The sequence below is a fragment of the Phyllostomus discolor genome, chromosome 5 (genome assembly GCF_004126475.2).
Source record: "Phyllostomus discolor isolate MPI-MPIP mPhyDis1 chromosome 5, mPhyDis1.pri.v3, whole genome shotgun sequence".
Lineage (NCBI taxonomy): Eukaryota > Metazoa > Chordata > Mammalia > Chiroptera > Phyllostomidae > Phyllostomus > Phyllostomus discolor.
Genome location: NC_040907.2, coordinates 126,958,576 through 126,974,377, shown reverse-complemented (window position 1 = coordinate 126,974,377; position 15,802 = coordinate 126,958,576). Strand labels below are relative to the sequence as shown.

Sequence of the window (15,802 nt, the reverse complement as noted above, 5' to 3'; positions counted from 1 at the left end):
CATTATAATTTATTTCGGCTATTTCTTTCTAAATTAGTAAATTTTGATAAAAGTTATTGAATGTCTAATTATTTTGAAATAACATGAGACACTGAAATATAAATTGCTAGACCTGCTCTTGGCTTTTCATTACAAGAGGCTGTGGGGTGGATCTGAAGCTGTGGATGAGCGTCTTGTGCTCTGTTGGAGGTTTCTTGGGAGTGAGAGCGTGTTTGCCGGTGGAGGGACCTGTGTTTCTGACGGTCATGAGATGTTTGTAAGTGATTCTAGGGAATGCCGGTTGCTTACTTTGTAGTCATTATTGGAAATCCAGGTTTCTAAAAGTTAAGTTCAAATTAAGTTGGAAAGAAATTTTATGGTTTTAATTATAGAAAGCATAAGGCATGGAGATGGACTTCTGAGGGATAGCGATTGAAAGTGATTTATTCTAAAAATGGTTATTTCTAAAGGGATGAGAAAGCTTGTGAAAGTTGCAGGACGGTTGTGAAAGTTTTAAATTTGTGAAGAAGGAAACCTCAGGCTGCGGTGCCCCTCCCTCCACCCAGTTTCTCCCTGGTGACATTCTTCGATGGCTCTGGTGGCACCTGGAGTTGTTTCCATTACACTTTCTCTTGCCCTCATCGGTATGGGGAAAGCTGTGGAAGAAATCCTCCATCAGGATGCATTTTGTCAGTGCTGAGATAGAAGGTAAGGCTGCCCTCTGGACATGGAGTCATCCTACGTGACCGTCCCCAGGTGACACCTGGGACACGGGGTCTGGAGGGTCAGGAACTGATCACCCCTGACGTTCGAAAGAGCCTATTGCTTCCCCTTTGTCTGGTGCTCTAGTCATTGGTAAGGCCACCCTTGGGACACGGGGTAAGCACATCCACAGGTCAGCCAGGCTTTCTCTCCCAAACATGCTTTCTCTCTCCCTGCCTGTGTGGTCTCTCAGATGGGCTTTCTACTGAGTCCCCTATCTGAGTGGGTTAAATCCATTCCCAGGGCACCTGACTGGTGCTCCTATCATTGGTGAGGTCGCCCTCAGGCACAGGGTACACACGTCCATCTCTGTACTTCTCTGCTGGTGTCTCTCTCCACACCATGTTCTCTCCTTTCTTGGAGAGTAACTAAAAACTTTTCTCTCTGCACTTTCTTCCTGGTGAATTCTTTCACAGCTGTGTCACCGACCACCCTAACAGGAGTGACAGCCTATGTCTTGGCCTCAGATTCCCGTCTGCAAAATGAGGGGCTGGGGCCAGGGCGACATCCACAAGATTATTGTAGGTAGTCCCTGGGAGAGAATTAAAACATTTAATACATATGCATTAAACATAATGCATAATGCATATTAAACATAATGAATATTAAAATAGTACCTTAAATCAATGATTTCGTAGGTGTTGACTAGGGTAGGTCAAGATCATATTTATTTTAGTAAAAAGGCAGTCAGTTATTTAAAGAAAAATAGCAGCACCCGCGGTCAGGTTTGGGCACATAAGAGTCTTTGTGTCTGCTGATTTTAAAGAAAGAACGGGGATTCTCCTTTGTTATAGCACCTTTCAGTTCATGAAGGCGTTTCCCCATCTCTTGGGGTCCTCTGAATGACCGCAGGGCCGGCACGGTCACTCCTGTTTAAGAGCAGAGGCAGCGGACACTGAGGAGGGAAGCAGGCCATCCAAGGTCATGCATCTCCCGAGTGGGGTGTGCCCCAGCTGGCCGTGATCTTTGCTGGTGCAACCAGCCTAGCCCCAGGGAGAGGGCGATCACAGCCCTGACCCCCTCTCACTTTCAGCACCAGGGTTTCCTCATGACATTGATTTGTCGTGTTCATCTTCTCTTGTCCTAACTGTCTTAAAGTGGAGGAGGGGATTGGGGTGGCAGCGATACCCTCTCTCTCTGTTCCTCCAAGCCTCCCCACAACAGGGAGGGACATGCTGGGGTCCTGTTTTCCAGGAGGCTCTCTTGGATGTGTAATAGGTGGGTTGCTGTCTCAGGCTGTATTTAGCCCTGGTCAGCAGTGAGACATCTGGCGAGGGCATTACTCCCAGGCCAGGGGAGGCTTCCTGCCCCAGGGCCCGGGGAGCCTACCCCCGGCTGCGGCCACGGGGATGTCCCAGGCCAAAAGGAGACTCAGACCTATAAACAGACCTCCTTGTGGAAGAGGTGGAACTTGGATCTTGCTTGTTTTCTCAACATTTTTATTGTAAAATTATGTAAAACGTAGAAAAGGTGAAAGGATACAGTGAATACCCACATGCCTAGCAAGCAGAGTCAGTAACTCCAACACTTGGCCAACTAAGGGTCAGACTAAGTGGCAGACATCATGACAGGGCACCCCAGGTATCCCAGAATGCACCTCCACAAGACTTCTTAGATATAGCCACAATTCCATGATTGCACCTAAGAAAATACCAAGTCTACGTTAAAACTTCTTCAACTGTCCCTAATGTTTCCCATAATGCATTAAAAAAATATCAGCATCCAGCAACACAGCTCATGTACTGCATTGGATCTCATTTTAACGAAAAAGGTGAGAGGCAACTTCTGAGGCCCTGAATGTTCTGGAATCCTGGGGAAGATGGCTGTGTGTCCCTTGTCTGCATTTGTCTGACTCACCAAGACCTACTGGGCCTTGCCATCTCCTTGCTTAGGGAAATGCAGAAAGCGAGTAGGGAAAGGCTTGCTGGGTCTGGGAAGCAGTGTGGAGCTGTGGGGGCCCCTGCACGAGTCCTCCCTCGGTGGCTGGATGTGGGACTCCCTGAGTGCCCACGCAACTGCACACCCTGGGCCCTGGGCCAGGTGCTGGGAGAGATGCCCTACAGAGCAGCGAGACCCAGGGCTGGCTGCTGGATACCCACAGTCTGCTTACGAGACCCAACACGCCCTGGAGGTGCCCAATCATAGATGCTGTGTTTGCAAACAACCAGTGTGTAGGAGGTGTTTGGGACGTCACTGTACCCAGGGATGCATGGGGGAGAACTTCTTCGTCCTGTGGTTCCCATGCTCAGAGGGTGGTTGGGATGGAGCTGAGAGTGGCCCCTTCTCTTCTGCAAGATGGGGGGCACTAAACCAGTGGTTCCCCACCAAGTGGGGGTGGTGGAAATGACACTTCTTTAAAAAAAAACAACCCTTAAACCCACAGAAAAGTTGAAAGAAGAGTTCAGAGAACACCTGTGTGCCTTTGAGTTACCAACTGTTAACATCTTGTTTTAATCCCTCTCTCTCAATAAATACATCACTTTTCTGCCAGCACAGCTGAAAGCAAACCACAGCCTTTATGATCTCACCCTTAGATACCTCAGCATTCAGCCTTTCAGCAAGGGTGTTCTCCCATACACCATTGTCCTGAAAAACAGTCACCATTAAATAGAGCATCAACTGTGCAGCTCACATCCAGATTCCCTCAGTTGTTCTCCAGATGCGGGATATTTTACCCAATCCAGGATCTACTCAAGGCTCACCCGTCATTCGGGCTGTGATGAGTCTCCTCAGTCTCCCCAGTCTAGATCACCTTTGTGGCTTTTGATTCCCTTGTGACCTCCAGGTCTGTTCATCTGCAGAATATTCCTGGCATTGTGGATATGCTTCCCCGTTTCCTTGGGATGCGGCAGGAAGTGCAGAATACCATGTTAGGAGATGCCTGATGTCCGGCCACCTCACTGCTGGCCATGCCAAGCTTGACTGCCAGCCCTCTGTATTGTAAACGTGCATTTCCCATGAAAACAAATGAGTAAGCCGTGGGGTGACATTGGAGCTGTGTGACTACTCTATTGGGTGAAAGAACATTTGAAAGCAAATCCGAGCATGTGACTCCCCTGCTTGTATTATTTCAGTGGGTTCCCTATTTCAAGGTCAAAATATATTGAGTCTGCCCACTTCTCACCACCTCCTCATGCCTGTCATTGTCCAGGCCAATGCCACCTCCAATCTGGGTTGTTGCAGCAGATGGCTGATTACTCTCCTGACCTACACTCCCCAGGCTGGTCTCAGTATAGCAGTCAGAGGAGCTCATTTAAATATCAAAGTCAGATCAGATCACTGCTCTACAAACTTGCAGTGCCTTCCACCCACTCGGAGCAAAAGTCAGAGTCGTCCCAATGGCTTGAAGGCTCCACTGGTCTGCCCGCCCTGCCCCTGCCCTCTTTCCTCCTGTACACACCCTCCCCCTCACACTGTAGCAGCTGTGCCTTGAACACATGGGTGTGTTCCAAGGTCTTTGTGATTCGAAACGCCAGCCTCCTCCCCCAGCCTCCCTGGTGCACTTTCCTGTTTTGTTTTGTTTTGTTTCTTTATAGCACTTCTGACCATGACATACTGTGTGTTTTTCTTGTTTGTCTCTCCCCAGCTAGAATGAGTTCCACCAAAGCCGGGACTCTTGTGTTTGGTTTGCCGCTGTAGCTCTCCCCAGCCCCCTCCTAAAACAGCTGCTCCCAAAGTGCGCTCCAGGAATCCTTGGGTGGGTGGGTGGGCGGGGGTCTGGGAAGTCAAAACCATCTTCACAGTGACACTGAGATGCTAGCTGCCTTTCCCACTCATTCTCTCAGGGGTGTGCGTGGAGTATTTCAGCGGCCTGTGACGGTGACGGGTCGCATACTGGCTGAGGAGTGCCTGTGAGCATCCAGCCGCCTGCTCGTTGGCCAGACATGGACATTTGCAAAAATGTAAAGCCCATGCTAATCTTAGTGTTTTTTAGCATTTTTTAAATAAAAAATTATGCTATTTATATCAACATGCAAACCTATTGTTATTTCTAAATGAATTAAATATTTAAAATGTCTGTTTTAATTTCTTACATAATAAATACAGTAATTGATACATATAATACATAAAAACAAAAGTTCTGGGGTCCTCAAAATTTTTTAAGAGTCCAAAGGAGCCCTGCTTCCTGTGTCTCAGTGGGTGGGGCATCGTCCCGCAAACCAAAGGTCGCTGATTCCATTCCTGGTCAAGGGTCAGAGGATGTGCCTGGATTGTGGGCCAGGTACCCGTTCTCAGTTGGGGGTAACCAATCAGTGTTTCTCTCACACATTGATGTTTCTCTCCCTCTGTTTCTCCCTCCCTTCACCTCTCTCCAAAAATAAATAAATAAAACCTTAAAAAGAATCCAAAGGAGTCCTAAGACCAAAAACTTTGAGTACAATGGACTCAATCTCTCAGTAAAAGGATCTTAAATGGCTAAATAAATTTTTTGACTTAACCCAAGAGACCAGGCCCTGGTGGTCTGGCTTCTGTGAGCTTCCCTGACCCCTCCCCAGCCCCATCTATTGTCTTTGGCTCCAGGTACGCTGACCTGCTGTCCCTGAAGCACCTTCACGGGCACCTAAAACCCTTGTCCACTTCGGAAATGTTGCTCGTTCATTACATGCATTAAGTGTTCTCAGTTTAAGCATCACCTCCTCCATCTCACTGGTCTTGCCGTGGGTTAGCAGCTCCTCCTCTCTGCGCACTTGGTTACCTCAACCCCAGCGTTCCCCATTTCTGCTGCATTTGCTGGTGTGTAGGTGTTCTTGGCAGACAGAGCTCCTCGGGGGCTGGAACTAGGTCTTATCTTTCCACTCCCGTGCCTGGCACATGACAGGCACTTAATAAACATATGTTGAATCAGTGAGTGCTGCCTTGGAATTTAGAATAGGGACTCCCCTTTCCCTGAATTATCCTTGGACCAAAGTGCCTCTAAAGGAGAAATGGTTTGTGGCATCTGATTTGAGTATTACATCAGTACTACATCCTTACTGGGAAGGAGAAGTAACATTAATCGAATGCCAGCTCAGTGGCAGGAACTTTTGCTTGACATCTTGTCTCGGGCATCGTGGTTCGTTAGGCGGCTGTGGACTGGCATGGGCCCCGACCACTTTCCACATGGCTTCTGTCAGGACAGTGTGGTCTGGGAGCTGAGCCACCGAACTTCCTGGGTATTTATGGGACTAAAACGTTTGCGTAGTGTGTGCAGCCTGCGAAACTGTGTAGGTCAAAGATGGTATGTGTGTTGCTGGGTTCTGCCATCCATGCCCTGCATGCAGCAGGTTAACAAATACCTGGAATTATCTGTCGAATGGGCATAATTAATAGTATAAACATCAGTATCAGCGAGGGCTGTCCTTTGTCAATTTCATAGGTGATCAGAAGTGGAGAGAAATCCCAGTAGCTGGGGTGATCCAGGAAGACCTCCTGGGGGAGGAAGACTTTGAGCTGAGCTTTGGAGAATGATTGTTAGCCCCTTTTGGCTCTATTATTCCCAAAAAACCGTTGGTCTCCTTTCCATGGCTGCTGTGGGAGTCAATGCTGAAGGTGTGTGCCTCCATTGAGGCTGGGCTGGGAGAGCCTCTGTGCCCGGAGGGCCTTTCACGTGCAGAAGTGCGGCATCCCTGGACTAGGTAGGAGAGCATGGAGAACTCCGGGGAGGGGAAAGTACTGGGTCACGCACGCTCTGCTGATGGCCGGGGATCTAGGAAGAGCTGGGCAGGCATGAGTTTTCTGGACTCCTGGAGCAGTGAAGGGACTCTAAGTGTTGTCCTGGCCAGCCCCCTCCTTTCTGGAGTGGAGAAACTGAGGCTCAGAAAGGGAAAGTGACTTGCTGAAGTTGAATGGGAGCTGGTGACAGAGCTGGGATAGAAGTCCAGGGCTCCCATCCGCCTGCCCCCACCCCCGTCACAGTCGCTCAGTGCTCCTTCCCATGTATGATGCTGCCTCCTTTCTTCTTTGCCCTTTGACCTCTGTGGGGTTATGAGTCCTTGGACTGGGTCAGTGTGCATTCTTTAAGGCCTGTTCATGCCAGGCACTGACATGTGCAATCTGATGGCCTCCTCTGCCTTCCAGCCCTAGTTTAGGGGCAGAGAAAGGGCTTCGTTCAAATGTGGGATTTTGTGTGAAGGGGAGGGAGTAAACCGAAGGATGGATGGATATGTGTGCCTGTGTGTGTATATTTGATTCTTTTTTTCTTGAATATAAAAGTAGATCTAACATTAAAAAGCAAGTGGCATGAGAGAGTAAGCCCTATTATTGCCAAAATTGTATAGAGACTACCCTTAGTTTATATGTGCCCAACTCGGGCAGGTGTTCCCTGGGAGATGGCATCCTTGGCTGTGCGGCCTCACTGCCTCCTGGAGCTCCTGCTGGAAGTTCCTTCATCTCTTCCTTCCCTTCCCTGGTGCCCCGTCCTTCACTGCCTGCTGCCTTTTGGTGGCTCCCTGCTTTATTATGGCTTCTCCTCTCAGCAGCCCTGAGGGGCAGGGAGAAGTAAGATCATGGGGGACCCCTCTTCCTTCTCCCTTCCCTGAAATTCCTTTTGTCCTCACTTTCAGTCCCATGGGGAAACTCCCACACTATTTCTGGGAAGGACCCCAGGCCAGGGGAAGACTGGGAGATGCTTGGCTCAGTTCCTGGTGGACAGGCACGGGCTCGGAAAGGCTGCTGGGGCTGGAACTGGAAGCCATTGTCTAGGACAAAGCTCCTTGTCACCTCTGTGAGCCTGTGTTCTTTTTAAAGGGTGTGGAAAAATGGGGTACCTGGGCCATCTTACCCATTCTTACCAATAGCTTGCAGCTGTGAGCAGTGGAGCTCTTTTTAGATAGAGGTTTGGCTCAGAGTGTACACCTGAGTGTACCCAGCAGGAAGCAGCTCCACCCGGCCTTGCATAGCTCATCATCTCTAGGGTCCTCAAGCCCATATCCTAGGGCCCGGGTCTGCATTCACCATTCCTAGCCTCTCAGCTACAGCAGCAACCCTGGGCCTGGGGTGCTGTCTGTTCAGTGGCCTGAGCAGGAAGTCCCCACTGCCAGAGCCGAATGTCCACATGGGGAGCACTGACTTCTGTTCCGATTGGCCTCTGGCTAATGCATCAGCCTGGCTTGAGGGTGGGCCCGGGGCCTACTTAGGGCTGAGATCTGGGAAGATAACCACCCTGATGCCAGGAGAACACAGCCCTGGGAGGCAGGTTCTGACTCTTGATTCAGAAAGAGAAAGGCCCAGCGAGGGAGAGGAAAGAAAGCCAGGGAGAGGAGTGTGTTGGGTAAAGGTGATTTGCTCTTGACTCCTCATTTTCTCTTGGCTGTTTCCTTGGTTTTCAGAGTAACTGTGAGTCATTCTCATCCTTAAACCTTGGAAGGCCCTGCTGTGGGATGGGGTCACCAGAATTCCTTCTGTGGGCTGACGTGTGTGTGAAGCAATGTCATGTCTCAGATTCATTTCTGCGACATAGATGTATTGGGTCCATCCCTGTGCCAGTGGAGGGTCTGGTGGCGCGAAGTCTAACTCTGTGCGTCATTCAAGGCTCAGCTCAAATGGGCCTTCTCTGGTTTCCCAGCAGGACTCGACTGCTTTGCCTCTCGTTGCAGAATATCCTTATCAGTTATTTGTTACACCACTTCCCACCTGCCTGCCCCAAACTTCCCAAGGAGAGTCCAGGCTTGGGCAGCTCTCCCTTCTAGGTCTTCATGTGTGTATTGTTCTCAGTTAGAAAGGCCACTTCGCCCTGGCCGGGTTGAATGGCTGGGGCACGCAAAGCTCCCAGCTTTGGTCTTTCACAGCCTGGAATGTGCTGTGTGTGTGGGAGTCTTTATTTTTTATTTCGCCATAGGAATGTGGAAGATCGTCTAGGGTGAGAGAGAAAGCGACAACATAGACCTCTCAGAAGCTTCACCATATTGAGAACAGACAGTATGTGGGAGTCTTTTCAATCAAGTTTCTGTCACCATTGGTGCAGGAGGGGAGCAAAACAGACTGGTGTGTCCACTTCACATCTTAGATTTGTTTTCTAAAGGCTGTGTCTTCCACCCCCAGACCTGGCTGGAGGGCCTGCTCAGGCAGGCCTGGGAAATACTTCCTGAAGTCTCTCCCCAGCTCTGCCTAGGCAGCCATGGCAAAGCTTCAGGGAAGTGGAGAGAGCACTTTTATTAGCGAAATCCTAATAAAGAAGACATAAGCAAATAAGGAATAAACTGTGCTCATGGGCAGAAGACCTGCTTCAGTTCTGTCCTAAGGGATCTGTGGATTCCACGCGGCTGTAGTCAAACCCCAGCAGGTTTTTTCATGGAACTTGATAAGATGATTCTACAATGTATAAGGCAGAGTCAAGCCCCAAGATACCCAGGACACTTCCAAAAAAGACAGGAAAGAGGGACTTGGCCTACTAGATGCCAAGATGTGTTTTAAAGTTCTAGTCACGGAAGCTTATTTAGGGGTAGACTGACCAGTGGAAGAAGCAGGGAGACGGAAACCGATTGGGGCACATATGGCACCTTAGTGTGTGACAGCGGGGTCACAGCAGTGGGGTGACAGGAGGACAGGAGGACTGGTTGATGAATGGTGCTTGTTACACTGCAAAGCAAAGCAGGCTGTCTCCGGGAAGGTCATGGATCAAGGATGGCAATGAACCGAGTTCTCTGCACTTGATCTCCAGTTTTCAAAAAGAAGTCAGGGTCAAGCAAGATTTGACAGCAAAGTACCAATGACAAAGACCAGTGAGTGGATTCTTTGTTGGCAGTAGGAGGCAGCCTCTGCAGCTTTCTCAAGGGCTGGCTTTATTTGGGATTGAAAGAAGCCCCACCCCTCAAGCTCAGGCTGCCTGGAGTTAGGACAGGGGCCAAGTTGATGGCGCTGGGCTCCAGGGCCCCCAAAGCCTAGAATACTGCCCTGTAGTCCTGGAGGCGGGCCTGGCGCTCTCCAGGGAGACAGTGTCCCTTGTATCAGTTTGGGTTGGGGGCACTGTCAGCGCCTTCTGGATCTGGTCTGTCCTGCTTTAGGGGCAGGAGGGTGGGGCTACAGGGACTGAGCTCTGGGGCATGGGGTGGGGGGAGTGGGAGAAGAGGTTGTTTTCTCCTGAATGAAGTCAGTGCATATTAATCGAGCCATCTCTAGCTAGTGGCAGGATGACTAGGGCACAGGATTTTTTGTTAAGCGTGGTCTCTACTTTCAGAAAGTAACAATGTGAGAGTGGTCAGGGGCGGTGCCCAATGCGAGATGCCTGAGATCCGCGCTGTCCAATGCCACGGCCGCTAGCTACATGTGGTCAGGTTTAAATTAATTAAAATGAAATAAAATTAAAAGTTTAGTTTCTCAGGCACATAAGCTGCATTTCAGTAGCTTGTTAGTCACGCGTGGCTAGTGGCTACCGTATTGAATGTGAGCAACATCACAGAGTATTCCGTTGGCACCATTATATTTTGCAAAGACATTTCAGGGCAGTTCTCTCCCAGGTCTTTGCAAAAGGCTGGTCTGCAGGCCTTAGTGGCAGGACAGATGGTCAGGTTTTTGCTGTGAATCCTGATGACTCTACCTGTCCTGTGATCCGTGTCACTCACTGAGCCTGGCCTACAAAGTGGGACTCGTCATTTCTGGGGTGTGTGAGGGGGTGTGAAGTTAAGGGAGATGATGCAAGTTGAGCACTCTGCGGGATGCTGGCAGAGCGCAGTCATTCTCTCAGTGGCACCGGGCTTTACTGTACTACAGGTGAGAAATGAGACTCAAAGAGGGGCAGTGACATGGCCAAGGTCACTGAGCTAATAAATGGAGGCTCAGAATCCCAACTCCTGTCTCCTATCTTGCCTCTACTGCTCCTTCCAGCCCCGATCTGGGCAGAAGAGAAGCTGGCAAGAGTGGACTGAGTAGGAGGCAGTCTGCAGGCGGCTCTGCCCAGAGCCGGGCAGGCTTGACCTCGGGCAGAAGGCTGATGGGTGTGAAGCCCAGGGTTTTCCGGCTGGGTGCAGGAATGCTGCTAGCCCCATCTTATTTAAAATCTCCCTCAGGCCTTGGAATTTAGCTACTCCCCACATCTATCTCTTCACGCTGGAAACTCAGAAAGGAGCTTTGTTTGGGCCCAGCAAAGGCCTGGAGCCTGGAGTGCCCCATGAGATGGCTCTGGAATGAATGAAGCAGTTCTTGGGGCCTTCCAGGAAACATTGGCTCCCCGGGAAGCCCATCCTGATTTCGGACAATTCCTGTCTTCCCTCACTTTTGTTCAAATTCCCCAAGTCCTCTGTCCCGCTCAAGAGTCGGGATTGCGGCTTGCTTCCTGTAGACAGGGGTTTCTTCACCTTCTTTGTGCCAGGAACATTTCACTTAGAGGTTAACTTAGAGGTGAAGGTGTGACCTTTTTTCCATACCCAGTCGCAAGACCCCCTGAATTTCATCCATAGGACCGCAGAGGTCATTTCTAGCCTCTCTCAATCTCCCCTCCCCCAGTCTTACCCCACGTCTAGTCCTGCAACCCCTTGTCAGGGCCTGGAACAAAGCAGGTGCCTGATTTGTGCCTTTTGTAGTGAGAAGGGCCCATTCAGGTCCCCTCTAAGTGCAGACTTGCCCCAGCTGGGGGTGAGCCAGTCTGTGGAGGGGACCAGTACCAGATGCTTCCTGAAGGAGGAGGCACAGGTGCTGGAATGCCTCACAGGGCCTCCTGCTTCCCAGCAGCTGCATGGAGCCGGGCCTCTCCCTGCAGAGGAAGAAGGTGGGTCCCTGGCTGCAGGGCTCAGGGGGGACTTCCAGGCCCCTTTCACGCTGGGCTGCAGGGCTTCTCTGCAGCCTGTTTAAGACACCATGTGTCTTGCAAAGCCTGAGGCTTTGGTCCTGGCCCGTAGGTCACCAGCAGCATGTTCTTTTCTGCTTTGGCCCCAAATGGGCATGGCTGCGGGCCCCCTGCCCCAGCCCTGTTTAGCTGAAGCTGCCCTGCTTGACAAATAGTCTATTTGCTTCCTGCGCAGGAGCTGAAGTGGCTGGCCGCCTGGTGAAAGGCTATAATTAGCAGAGAAGAATGGATGTGATTGCACACTGGCATTGACAGTTCATTTTATATTCAGATGGAAACATAAACGGATGTCATCAGAGATGTAAATATCATTTGGAAATCTTGAAGTTTCTGGGAAGTGTTATGTTGCCCTCTCCCTGCGCCCACTGTCCCTCAACCATTTGAACAAAGAGCCCAAATCAGCCTGAGCGGTGTGGGGAGCCACTTTGGGCATTGCCTGCCAGGCCTCTGAGCGGGCTGGAGTAGCAGCACCTTTGGGTGGACCGGGAGAAATGGCCTGTGATGGCTGCGTATACAGTGGCGGGGAAGTCAGGAGGCTTGGGTTTGCATTTGCCGTGATCACTTTCCCACAGCTGGAAATGTGGCAAGGCTGCTTAGTGAGGGAAATGCGGTGCTTTGCAACAGGAGGGGGATCCGAGGAAGTTTTGTTTCCTGCCAGCAAGGCTGTTCTGGAGTGGGCCCCGGGGCTCTGGGGAGCTTGTAAAAACAGAAGAAGCCACTGACTGCATTTATGGAGAGGGCTGGGGTCAGTTCTGCCCAGAGTTGGGGCCAGTGACTGCTCTCGTATTTTGGAGATGGTTTCCAAAGCAGGACACCTTACCTCAAAAGCATGGGGGCTGGGGGATCAGGGAGGGAGACAGGCCAGGGCCACAGCCACCTGCCGAGAATGTGTTTTGTTTTGTTTTGTTTTTACACAACAGGAAATACAGACCTCTCAAAAGTATATGAATCAATTCTGAAAGTATTAAGATGTTCTGCTGTTGGTTGCGTGACAGCATCACTTTCATCAAGATGGAAAATGAAACCCCATTTCCGTTCACCTGAAGTTCACCTCGTCCTCGCATAGTTCAATCGCTCCCTGCCCAGCCGCGAAGACCTCACTTCTCCGTGGGGTTCTTCTTCAACCACAGTCCTCAGCCTGGAGGTGGAGGGATGTCTAGGCTCTGTGTCTGGTTCAGGGTTAGGCTTGGGTGAATGATTCCTCGTAAGGGTGGTAGTTCAGAAGAGGGGATTTGGCTTTTTAAAGCTGCTTGCCCTTGCTCTCAGAGGACCCCCGAGTTTAAATGGACCTTGAACAACAATTTTGCCATGTTCTGGGTTGTGGAGCATGAACTGACGAGCCTCTGCTTATTCTTTCTCTATCAAAAGTAGCTTCTATGTCCTGTGCTCTCCATTGTCCTGTGCAGGGCTCTGTGTGTGTGTGTGTGTCCTGCCTTATAAATTGCAAAATTTACCCATGTGGGCAAATTTGATGACATCATTTTACTCACAGTTTTCCTGGTATGGACAACTTGTTAGTAAGTGGCTTATCTCCGAGTTTGTCAATGCCTTCAGTACCTCCTGGCCTGTGGCTATTGGAAAGACTTTCCTTTCAGCCTGGGAGGGGGGTGGATCCTCATCATCCTGGATAATTTTACAAACCAAGGGAAGGGTGCTTAGCAGTGAACTACAGCAAACTGCTGGGCCTGAGGGCTGGGCCATGGCTTCCTGATAATCCCGTTCTCTGGTATTTCTGAGTAGCTTGGTCTGTTAGACTTCTCATATCCTTGCCATTTGTCAAAGCTTAAGCCTTAAGGGAAGCAGGTGCTTCCCTTTACCCGGGACAGTCCTGGCACTTTTTAGAAGGAAGTCAAGGGCATCTACCTGGAGGGTGTACTCTAGCCAGCTCAGGGCTAGGGCAGATTCAAGGGCATCAGTGCTCAGGGTCCACCCCCTGAGCCAACACCTTGCCTGTACACCTTGCCTGTACATCACTCACATCTTTTACTGGGACCGTAGCTGACAGCACCGTGGCTTTCACTCCCATATTGCCTTCTGCTCAGTGGAGACGTCCAGTGTCTCTAATTATTTGCCCCTGTCTTCGGAATGTGTGGCCCAAGAAGTCAGAATCCTTGGCCAGGCAGGAGACCAGGTAGGTAGCATGGACCTGAAGCCCAGGGCGATCTCGTTGGGAAGCCCAGCTCGCATCTGTTCCATGGACATGGACTGCAAACGCTGACTGTACTTCCTCAGTGTCAGGGCCGCACTGGGTGCTGGGGGTGCCCGAGATGGCTGAAAACATCCCCCTGGGGTGGAGCTCATATTCTTGTGGGGAAGACAAACAATGAAAAAATAATAGGAAAAAGGTTGTATGTTAAATGCTGGTAAGTGCTAAGGGAGAGAAATAAAGCAGGGAAATGGCATCAGGAGTTTCGGAAGGCAGGGTTCTTTTTTAATAAGGTGGCCCTGAGAGGCCACCTTATTGCGCAAGGATAGGCAGGAGGTGAGGGAGTGGGCCGTGTGGGTTTCGGGAGGGAGAGCGTTCCAGGCCGCAGGAACAGTCTGTGCAAAGGCCCAGGTTCCCTGACCTTCTGCAGGCCATTTCCCCTGACTCACTAGTACTTTTCTCTGAATTTCCAAATAGGATCTGTGTTAGTTTGCTAGGGCTGCTGTAACAAAGTGCCACAGACTGGGTGGCTTACACAGCAGAAACTCTTTGTCACAGCACCGAAGGCTGGAAGTCTAAGGTGAGGACGTTGGCAGAGTTGGTTTCTGCTGAGGCCTGTGTCTTTGGGGTGTAGGTGGCTGCCTTCTCCCTGTGTCATCCCGTGCTCTTCCCATTGGGTGTGTCTGTGTCCTAATCTCCTCCTCTTATAAGGATAACAGTCCTGGTGGGTTAAAGCCCACCCACATGACTTCATTTGAACCGAATCACCTCTTTAAAGGCCCTGTCTCCTAATACAGTCACAAGCTGGGGCACTGGGGTTAGGACTCCAGCGTAGGAATTTTAGGGGAATGTAATTCAGCCCCTAACATGTTCCCTCCCTGTACGGTCAGCTGGGGCAGGCCCCTCCCTGCCATGGCAGGTGCAACAGCCCTCAAACAAACTCTTCGGAGGAAAAGCAAGTGTCCTCCAGTCCTTCTTGTCTCTCAATCCCTGCTTTCTGGCTGCAGCTGATCGGGACCCTGGTCCTGTCTGTGGGGATCTATGCGGAGGTCGAGCGGCAGAAATACAAAACCCTCGAAAGTGCCTTTCTGGCCCCAGCCATCATCCTCATCCTCCTCGGAGTCATCATGTTCATCGTCTCCTTCATCGGCGTGGTGGCCTCCCTTCGTGACAACCTGTGCCTTCTTCAAGCGGTGAGTCGGCCCCACGCACCCCTCAGCGGGCCCCCGAAGGGGGTGGGGAGACCGAGACTGTCCCACGGTCTTCAGGCAGCTCAGTTTTTTCAGCCCTGGCCTCAAGCCCGCTCGCCTGGAGGGCGTCCTGGACGAGCCTGTCTGTCCACGCTGGCCCTAGAGCCCGGGCCACCTCCACTTCCACATAGAAAGGCTGATTTGAATACCCTCCTTACTTACTTGCTTAAACCTTGCATTGGTCTACACTTTCAGTTAGAATTGGGAGTAACCACACTCAAATAAGAGCAAGCAAAACCAAAAAAAGTTGGTGGTGAGTTCTCAGCTCATAAAACCAGCAAACCTGCACCGGGTCCAGGGCTGTAGACAGAGCCCTCGGGCGCTCTCTCCGGCTCCCAGCTGGGTGCCTGCCATTGTCCTCACTTTCTCTGTGCCGTGGTTGTCAGCAGCCTCAGGCCAAAGGAGTCCTTGTGGCTCTTGATCCCAGGGAACCTGTCCTGGTGACTCTGGCCAAAGTCCCAGGACTCTGAAGGGCCCGCCCTGGGGTCAGGGGTGGGGTCAGCCCCACCTGCCTCCCTTACTGTGGGGTAAAGGGTGGCTCCCAGAAGCGGGGTGGGTACCAGTAGGCAGATGCTTTTGCCCTGCACCCACATGTGTGATTGACTTCTTTGTCTTCCTCCATCGGGAAGTCCCTAAAATCCCCTCTAAGCAGGGCCTCAGGGCTGCCTGAGGCTGAACCTTGCTGGTATCGGTTTGGGGGATGCCTGGGGCAGGGACGGGGTTCGCATCCTCTACACCTCAGACATCTGTCCCTCACCCACTCTGGGGGTCTGGGAAGCCGCTTCTCAGGGGCTCTGCCGGCACAGCTGGAAATGCTGCCCTACCCTGCCCATTAAGCCAGGCCTGTCCCCTCTGGGGCAGCCGGAGCGAGGACCAGCTCTCTTTGTGGGGGCTGGGACAGCGGGT

The 15,802-nt window shown here is 51.2% G+C and overlaps 1 protein-coding gene across 3 annotated transcripts in view; it reads left to right on the top strand.

Moving 5' to 3' along the window:
* The window catches only part of TSPAN15 (tetraspanin 15), a 52,775-nt gene that overhangs the window by 13,755 nt on the left and 23,218 nt on the right, over nucleotides 1-15,802 (top strand). For all 3 annotated transcript variants that reach the window (XM_036026863.1, XM_036026862.1, XM_028512813.2), the window contains one exon: nucleotides 14,654-14,839. In XM_036026863.1, coding sequence (XP_035882756.1) covers nucleotides 14,654-14,839 — 186 coding nt within the window. The remainder of the gene's footprint in view (nucleotides 1-14,653; nucleotides 14,840-15,802) is intronic.